Raw genomic sequence first — 9,814 nt, forward strand, 5'->3', positions numbered from 1 at the left:
ACGGTCTGTGATCTCCAAGGGCACAGACGCTAAGCACGGGCAGCAGCGGCCGTTCATTCCACTGAACTGAGTTACACTGACAAGCGTTAACCGAGGGCCTTGGCAAAAGTCGCCAGGCCCGGGCGTGCAGGCCCACACGTGAGAGTGTGTTTCAGCTCATAAGGCAAGCGGAGCTTTACGACGCTCGTCGCTGCTGCAGGGCTGACGGCTCCACTGCCGAGGCATCCTTACCATTGGGCTAGTCCTCCCCCATTCCCCAACTATTGGCCAGGGCCCACGAAAAAGTATCTCCCAACCTTGGCTTTGGTCTCAGCTCCTTCTGCCGTGTCCTGCCCTCTTTACTGAACCGTTCATTTGATCACAGATTGTAGAAAATACTTCATTCGTCCCCCTGGGGAGCTGTCCTGCTTTCCTGACTGCAGCACTGTCGGTTCCCAACTCACAGGACGGCCAGCCCCCAGCCTCAGGGCTCCAAGCCTCTTTGCTGGGAAGGCCACGTGCCCTCCCAGGGGGAGAAGCACAGCCCCACTGTCTCTGATGGCACCCCGACCATCAGCTGCCCCGAGTGCCCGTGCGCGGCCCACGCCTCTCTGCACAGGCGAGCACCCTGAGGCAGGGGCTGCCTCCCTTCTCCCCTGCTCGGTCCCCACCCAGCTCTCACCTGCCCGTGGGAATCAGAGAGTCTGATGTCCTCAGGGCATTCCTTCGTCCAGCACCCCAGCACCTCCTCAACGCCCCCACACACAGGGCATCAGGGAGACCACCAGGGTCACCGCCCCAACCAGGCTGGCGCATTGGTCCCTGCTCTCCTGAAGCTCACTTTCCGCACAGAAATCGTGGTGACTTGCTCAACTATAGCTCCCAGCAGGCCGTGAAGACTGCACATCTCTGCTCACTGCGACTGAGCCATGCACACCTGAAATCACTGGTCTCAGCTGGCTGACAGACACATTTTTGCAGTAGGTAAACAGAACTCTAGCTGCAGGGGGTGTGAACATGGCTTCCTCCTAAAGAACCCCAAGTGAAAGTGTTAGTCACTACTTAACGGTGTCCAACTCTTTGTGACCCCATGGGACTGTAGCCCACCATGCTCCTCTGTCCATGAGATTTCCCAGGCAAGAATATTGGAGTGGATTACCATTTCCTTCTCCAGGGGAATCTTCCCAACCCATGGATCGAACCCGGGTCTCCCACACTGCAGGCGGATTCTTTACCAACTGAGCCACCAGGGAAGCCCCAAGAACTCCCACAGGCAGCTCTAAAACCACACACAAGCTCCGTTCTGATGGAGGGACACGCACCTTCATGAGCCCAGATGTGACGCTGAAGGTCTGAGCCATTCTTCATGAAATAGAAATCACAGTATGGGCACTTCATGGCTCTCTTGCCAATGAGCCCTTTCAGCTGGACCCTCCTCCCGAGAACCTCGGAGATGGTGCTCATGGAAACCTCTAGAAGAAAAGCAGATGACAACCAGAAGCGGCCAAAGAACTGTGGTTCCAGTGAGAGGTAAGTGAGCCTTGTGACAGAGCCTGGACACCCCCCACCCTAGTCAATCCTGGCAGCTCTGAGGCAGCAGGTTAAGTTGTGCCTTGTGGGGTCCTGGGAGAGAAATTCTGCCTAAAAAGCTATTTTATACCAGAATCTAAGCAAGTCTCTCATATCTAGACTCCTGTTGACACAAAATGTGAGTGGTGGAGAGCAGTATGACAAGGCAATAGTCAGACAAAAGCAGAATACGGGAAATATGGGGAAAAGACTGGGCTTCCCCAGCGAATCAGTGTCCTGGGGTGGGGGTGTCCTGTGGAACACAAGGAACTCAGGCGACACGACAACTTCTTTCAAGCAACCCAACTGCAACAAAGGAAGTCTTGTGTCAACTGGCTGTTGCTGTTGTTGAGTCGCTCAGTCATGTCTGACTCTTTTGCGAACCGATGGACTGTGGCCCGCCAGGCTCCTCTGTCCATGGGATTCTCCAGGCAAGAATACTGGGGTGGGTTGCCATTTCCTTCTCCAGGGGATCTTCCTGACCCAGGGATCGAATATCTCTTATGTCTCTTAAGTCTCCTGCATTGGCAGGCAGGTTCTTTACCACTAGCGCCACCTGGGAAGGCAGCACAGTTTTAAAAAGGGGAGGAGAGCCACAAGACTGGGGCCAGATGCCTTTGAAAACTAGATAAAATGATAAAATAAAGCAAATCATTATATAAACACCTGAGTTTTAAGTAAAGATAACTCCTCCCCTTGAATGGACTCATATCTTCATCCCTCTTTTAGTTTCATTTAACATAGCTGCTATACAACGCTGTATCTTAAAATAAACATAAGCATTTTTAAAATCGGTCTCCCACTCTGAGATGCATAACCTTACCGGGATGGTTGGTCTTGATATGTGACTTTATCAACCGATCTTCTGAAAAAGACTTTTCACACACAGGACAAGAATAACTCCTTTTGTCCTTAACAGAAAGAGAGCATAATCAATGGACTGTCTCATTTAAACTCAGGGTCTGTGGAAAAATACCACTACCAACACCAAAGCGAGACACACGGACACCTTTCCCAGTGCCCACGGCTGGCCCTGCACGGCCCAGGGACTCGAGGGTAGCAGGGCAGCGGCCTCGCCTCCCTTTCAGGAGGGAGGGACTGGCCTTAGAAACGACAGTCCTGTGGATGCGGCTGGGCCAGCGGAGAGCAGAGCTCAGCCTCAGGGTCTAAGACCATCAAGGTCGTTAACATTTCCATCTCCCAAAGTTCCCTCCTTTATCAAGATTATCACGTGTGCGATAAGAACGCTTAGTATAAGGTCTGCCCTCTAGCAGATTGTAGGTGTACCATACGTGCTGTCAGTTACAGACACCATGCTGTACAATGATCTCCAGGACCCGACGTGCATTTCTCCCTCCAGTGCTCAAGACGCTTGTGCATGTGAGTTATTTTATTGAGACTCACAACCACTCTTGAAGGACACGCGTTATTACTTGTTACAGATTTAGAAACCAAGGCCAAGGGTGACGAGCCCCAGGACTCTGAGGAAGAGCTGGTGTTGGAACTGGAGCATACAGGTGCCCACCTCAGGCCCTGACCACTCCCAGGCCATGTCCTGTCCAGGCTGCAGGGAAGGCACTCACTCTGCACTGCCATCACCCGCCTGCCTGCGGAGCCACATCCTCAGTTAGGGAGGAGCTTTGGTGAATGAGTACGCTGTACAGCTCATCCACATTTCCTCTCACTTTAATGGCCACTTTAAAGCCATTTCACAGAAAAACTTTTCAGAGACTGGACGTTATGTGTCAAATTTTGTCCCCTACAAATTCACATGTTGAACTCCTAACCCGCAGTATCTCAATGTGACCTTATTTGGAAATGTGGTCATTATAGATGTAATTAGTTAAGATGAGATTGCAGGCCCTTATCCAATATGACTGGTGTTTTTAGGAGAAGGGGAAATTTGGACGGAGACCTGAAAGAGGGAGAATGCCATGTCTTTATGGGAGAAAGAAAATACCCAAGCCCAGTCCAAGAAAAGAAAATGACAAACCAGTATCTCTTGAGAACACAGATGCAAATATCCTCAACAAAATATTAGCACATAAAACCCAAAATGTTTTAAAAGAACTATAAATCACAACCAAGACAGATTTATCTCATTTGATTCAGCATTCTAAAATTAATTAATATAATCCATCACATCAACAGGTTAGGAAATAAAAGTCACATGATAACATCAATAGAAGCAGAAAATTCATTTGGCAAAATCAAATACCTACTCATGATAAGCAATTTCAATAAGCCAGGAATAGAGAGGAACTTCCTCAAGTCAATAAAGAAAATCCACAAACAACCTATAGCTAACATTATACTTAATGGTGAGAAACCAGAAACTTTCCCACTAATATTAGAAACACGGCAAGGATGTCCCCTCCCAGCACTGCTTTTTAACATCATACCTGAAATCTTAGCTAATGCAATAAGACAAGAAAAGGAAATAAAAGATACGGAGATTGAGAAAGAAGAAATTAAAGCTGTCTTTGTCTGCAGATGACATGATCATCTAAGAAGAAATTCTGAAGGAATACACAAAGATACTCCTGGAGCTAATAAGCAGTTGTGGCAAATTATAGGTATAAGTCTAATATACAAGTCAGTTGCTTTTTTATATGCTAGCAATGAACAAGTGAAATTCGAAATTAAAAACACAGAACTATTTACATTAGCACACAAAAAATGAAATGGCACAAATAAATACCATTATTTACAATGAATAGGTATAAATAAATCTAACAAAATATGTACAAGATCTATATGAGGAAAACTTCAAAACTGATTAAAGGAATCAAAGCACTAAATAAATGGAGAGCGATTCCATGTTCAAGGATAGGAAGATTCAATGTTGTCTGGACCACAGTTCTTCCCAATCTGATGGGTAGATTCAATGTAATTTCAATCCAAATCTCAGCAAGGTATTTTTTGGGTATTGATAAACTGATTATGAAGTTTATAAGGAGATGCAAAAGATATGAGGCCTACACAAAATGGTACAGGATAAGAACAAAGTTGGAGGACTGACATTACTCAACCTCCAAACAGACTCTAAAGCTGCAGTGACGAAGAGCATGTGATATTGGTGAAATGAAAGTCAAATAGATCAAATGGTACAGAACAGAGTCCAGAAATAAACTCTCTTAAATACAGTCAATTGATCTTTGACACATGAGCAAATGCTACACAATGGATCAAAGACAGTTATCTCAGCATGATGCTGAAATGGGACAGCCATGTGCAAAAAGAAGAAAGTGAACCTGGACAAAAACTTGACACCTTTTCACAAATATTAACTCACATTGGATCACAGATTTAGAAGCAAAATGCGAAACTATAAAACTCCTAGCAGACACAGAAGAAACCCTGGATGGCCTGGAGTGCGGCAATGACTTCAGAGCCAACGCTGAAGGCGTTACCCGTGAAAAAAGAAAAAGAATTGATAGACAGGGAAAGACACTGTCCAGAGAATGAAAGAACAAGCCACAGACTGAGAGAAAATAGTTTCAAAGGACACATCTGGTAAAACAGGCCAAAGACCTCAACAGACACCCCACCAAGAGGATATACAAATGCCGAGTAAGCATGTGCAAAGACGTTCCATATCCTATGTCATCAGAGAAATCCAACTCAAAACAAGACACCATTGCACACCTACAGAATGGTTCAAATCTATAGCATGGACAACGCTAAGCGCCGGCGAGGACGCGGAGCCGTGGGAACTCTCGCTCATTCCAAACGGGATGCAAAGTGAGACAGCCGTTCCGGAAGACAGTTCGGCGGTTTCTCTCAAAACTAAAACACTCTTACCGTAAGATTCAACGATTGCACTCCTTGCTTTTTACCCTAATGAGCTGAAAACTCACGTCCACACAAAAACCTACACACGGATGAAGCAGCTTGATTCATAACCGCCAAAACTGAGAAGCAACCAAGATGTTCTCTGGTATGTGAATGGACAGATGGTGGTACATCTCAACAACGGACTGTTATTCAGCTCTAAGAAAAAAATGAGCTCAAGCCTTGAAAAGAGGTATAAGAAACTTAAATGCATAATGACGAGAAAAAAAAAAGGCCAATGTGAAAAGGCTACATATTACATGATTCCAACTAGAAGACATTCTGAAAATGGTAGAATGATAGAGACAGTAAAGGGATCTGTGGTAGCCAGGGGGCAGAGGGAGAGAGGGGTGAGGAGGAGGAGCAGGGAGGAGTTTTAGGGGCGTGAAACTTCCCTGCATGATACTCTCATGAGGTATACGCATCATTCCACATTTGTCCAAACCCCAAAAATGTGCAGCACCCAGACCAGGTCTTAACGTAAACTATGGACTCTGGGTGTTACTCCAGGTGTCAATGCAGGTTCATCACCTGTAGTAAAGGCAGCACTAAGATACAGGGTGTCAAAAGGAGGGGAGTTGTGCATGTGGGGGGACAGGGGGTATATGGGGAAATCTGTTACTTTCTGTTTAGCTTTGCAATGCATTTCAAACTGCTCTAAAAAGGTTTATCAAAAGAAAACACACACTATGTGCTGAGCACAGAGCTTAGCCTGTGAAAATGAGAGCCCAATAAATCTGAAAGACTTTGTTGCTGTGGTTTTTGTTTTGCTGGTGATGCAACTCAGACTCAGCTAACAGACCTTCTTATGGGCTAAGGCACACTGGGAATCCCCAAAGGGGCCTCTGAGTGACCATTCCTCTAAATTCCTTTATGGATTGCTACTACTGCAGAGTGTCTCCTGAGGCTGGGGTTCCTGAAGCACACTTAGGAAAAGCGTGCTGTTCTCTTGCTCAGTCGCTAAGTCGTTTCCAACTCTTTGCAACCCCATGGACTGTAGCCCGCCAGGCTCCTCTGTCCACGTAATTTCCCAGGCAAGAATACTGGAGTGGGTTGCCAGGCAATCGTCCCAAACCCAGGATTGAACCTGCATTTCCTGCACTGGCAGGGGCCACCTGGGAAGCCCAAGAAACGTGTACTTGATATTCAAAACCAAAAATGAAATGGAAGACTTTCTGAACAACCAGTCTGGACGCACTTCCCACCAAGCATCTGGGTTCCAAGCAAGGCCTGCCATGCTCAGATGCCTAAGGGGTCCAGGCAGCTCCCATCAAACAGTCCTAGCTTTCTGCTCAGCTAATGCCATGGACTCCCGCCCAGGCTACATCACAGGCTCCAGGCTTGTCACTGCCCTCCAATGCCCTTGACCTTCTAGGTCACGCCATCACTCCTAGCGCTTGCAGAAGAACTCGTGCTCACGTGCCCTTCTGAAAGACGCCCTGGGCACACGCCACACACATTCTGCGGGGGGCTGTCACCACCCACTACTGCTTGGGCATCATCAGAGCTGATGGAGGCATTCAGAAGGACTTTGAAGGAGTTTACAGTGATCTCCCCTGAGCCCTTGCTCTTTGATTTTTCCTTTTAATCTCTGATAGTCTGAAAGCAATTTATCTTAGAGCTTATCAGGGCCCCTCATTTCCTGATGCCTTTGAAGACTGTCAGAAGGACGTAGGCAGTGGGAAAGGTGCTGGGAGAAGGGTGCACTCTAAGGACTCATTTATTTCTTTTTCAAAACCTCAGTTCCCAACCAGAGATGAAAACCCAAACTGACACAGGAAACTTGAAAAGAAGAGTGGTTAAAAGAGTTCTTTGCAGAGGACAGCGAGGGCTCCACGCCGTAATGACAGTACGAGAGCCCAGCCCCCGGAGTTTGTTTGCTCCGATGGAAATGCCTTCAAAGCACTACAGGGCTCTTTGAAAGAAGGGAGACAGTGGCCATGCGGTGCGGGGATAGGGGACAGGTGCTAGGGGGGCAGCTCTGGGGGTGAAGCTCCCAGCCCAGCTCACAGCGATGAGTGAACCCCGCCCTGGCCTGCGCCTCGACCCCCAAAGCAAATGGGCTATTCTCAAGTCTGAAACTAGTGGTGGGTGGAAAATATCAAACCTGCCTTCCACTCGGCCACCGAGTGTATTACCTATCACATAAGCACATCTATAAAGTATCTGACAACAAGATAAAAAAAAATAAAGTGGGAGATTCCACTCTGAACAATTTCTCAGGAATAAAAAGCCCATGGTTTTAGCAGATGCTGACCTCAACGGACTCAACCTTTCCTCTACCCTTCTGGGGCCAGTGTTGGCTCAGGCATAGTGCTGGGCACAGAGCTGGGGGACTCTGACCCTGCCCTCACAGGGCTCATGGGAGCTGCGAGCACACAGAGGCCACAAACTATCACGGGACAAGGAGAAAACAGCCATGTTCAGTAGTCATGTATGTATGTATGGATGTGACAGTTGGACCATAAAGAAGGCTGAACACCGAAGAATTCATGCTTTTGAACTGTGGTGCTGGAGAAAACTCTTGAGAGTCCCCTGGACAGCAAGAAGATTACACCAGTCAATCCTAAAGGAAATCAACCCTGAATATTCATTGGCAGGACTGATGCTAAAGCTGAAGTTCTAATACTTTGGCCACCTGATGCAAAGAGTGGTCTCACTGGAAAAGATCCTGATGCTGGGAAAGACTGAGGGCAGGAGCAACAGAGGATGGGATGGCTGGATGGCATCATTGACTCAACAGACATGAGTGTGAGCAAACTCCAGGAGAGACTGAAGGACAGGGAAGCCTGGTGTGCTATAGCCCAAGGGGTCACAAAGAATCAGATACAACTGAGCAACTGAAAAACAAATGGAGAAAGTATGACAAAGACCAGAAAACTGACACAACATTGTGGCTAAGTTAACAAGTTAGGAAAGAGCCAGAAACGTGTTCCAGCCTGGATTTCAATTTCCAGGCTCTTCCTGTCCACTTAGTCAGGCCATGACCCTCACTTCCAGTCCTCGGGCTTGCTTATCAGCAGTTGCTTTATACACAGAAAACTCTGCAGTCTGAGGTCCCTAGTGGACAAATCTCCAAACAGGGTGGCACAGAAACAGATGGTCTGTGATAACAGACTAAAAGACCATATACACTCTCAGCCATTGGAAAGGAAAAAGACTTGTGTGCAATTGCTTTAGTTCAATAACATTTTACTCTACTTCACAAAAAAAAAAAAAAAGTAGCTCCCTCTACTTCTCTGTGCATTGTTGGCAATATATTATTTTAGTCTACTTCCAGAAAGCAACAGGTGAAGTTTTATATATGTATCTTTAAAGACAAGTACAGGGGGAGCGGTCCTAAGATGGTGGAGGAATAGGACAGGGAGACCACTTTCTCCCCCACAAATTTATCAAAAGAACATTTGAACTCTGAGTAAATTCCACAAAACAACATCTGAATGCTGGCAGAGGACATCAGGCACCCAGAAAAGCAGCCCATTGTCTTCAAAAGGAAGTAGGAAAAAATATAAAAGATAAAAAGAGAGACAAAAGAGGTAAGGACAGAGCTCCGTCCCAGGAAGGGAGTCTTAAAAAAGACAGAAGATTCCAAACACCAGCAAACACTCTCACTGGCGAGTTCGCGGCGAGCCTTGGAACCTCAGAGGGCAACATAACCGGGAGGAAAAATAAATAATTAAACCCCACAGGTAAGTGCCCAACGGTAACTTCCAGCAGAGAAGCAGCAAAGATGCCCGCATCCGCCACTAGCAAGCCGGGGCTGGGCAGGGAGGCACAGGCTGCATTGCTTAGAGTAAGGCCTGAGGGCAATCTGAGCGAACTCTCTTGGGATAGCAAACCAGATTGTGGGATAGCTACCCCATGTAAAGCTCTAACCTAAGACACCTCCAGGCCTGCTCACAGAACAAAGGACTGAACAGAGCTAGCCGGCTTCGGACCCGCCCATCCCCTCTGGAGACAGGCGGGCGAGAGCAGCCAAAGCCGGAAGAGGGCAATCGCGGCCCCAGAGAGGCATCATCTACCAAACTACAAGCAGGCTTCGTGGCTAACCAAGACTTCTCGGGATTCTGGACGGGCGACATCCACAGGGAGGGTCGCAGCCAGAGATCAGCTCCCCAGGAGAGACACACGGCACACCTGAGAAGGTGCACCCATTGTACACCCAGAAAACCGAGCGGCAGGGACGCGGGAGGCGATAAGTCGCAGCAACCGCGCTCGGCAAGCACCTGGTCACCTGAGCTGCTCGGACCTGGGAAGGGCACAAAAACGCAGGCCCAACACAGTCTGCACCTCTGAGGACTACCCGAGTGCCTGAGCCTGAGTGGCTTAGACCTGGGAAGTGCATACAACCCAGGGCCGGACTCAGACAATTCCCAGCAGAGCAACCTAGAGCCTGAGCAGTGTGGGCGGGGAGGCTACACGCGCCGTGAGC

At 47.8% G+C, this 9,814-nt stretch overlaps 1 protein-coding gene across 1 annotated transcript in view; it reads right to left on the minus strand.

The window, feature by feature from the left end:
• ZFAT (zinc finger and AT hook domain containing) overlaps window positions 1-9,814 on the minus strand; it is a 158,949-nt gene that overhangs the window by 70,162 nt on the left and 78,973 nt on the right. Inside the window, exons 9-10 of the mRNA XM_010834786.1 lie at window positions 2,372-2,459; window positions 1,302-1,451 (exon numbers count right to left, since the gene is read on the minus strand). Coding sequence (XP_010833088.1) covers window positions 1,302-1,451; window positions 2,372-2,459 — 238 coding nt within the window. The remainder of the gene's footprint in view (window positions 1-1,301; window positions 1,452-2,371; window positions 2,460-9,814) is intronic.

This window comes from Bison bison, unplaced genomic scaffold (assembly GCF_000754665.1).
Source record: "Bison bison bison isolate TAMUID 2011002044 unplaced genomic scaffold, Bison_UMD1.0 scf7180017864036, whole genome shotgun sequence".
In the NCBI taxonomy this organism is placed as follows: Eukaryota; Metazoa; Chordata; class Mammalia; order Artiodactyla; family Bovidae; genus Bison; species Bison bison.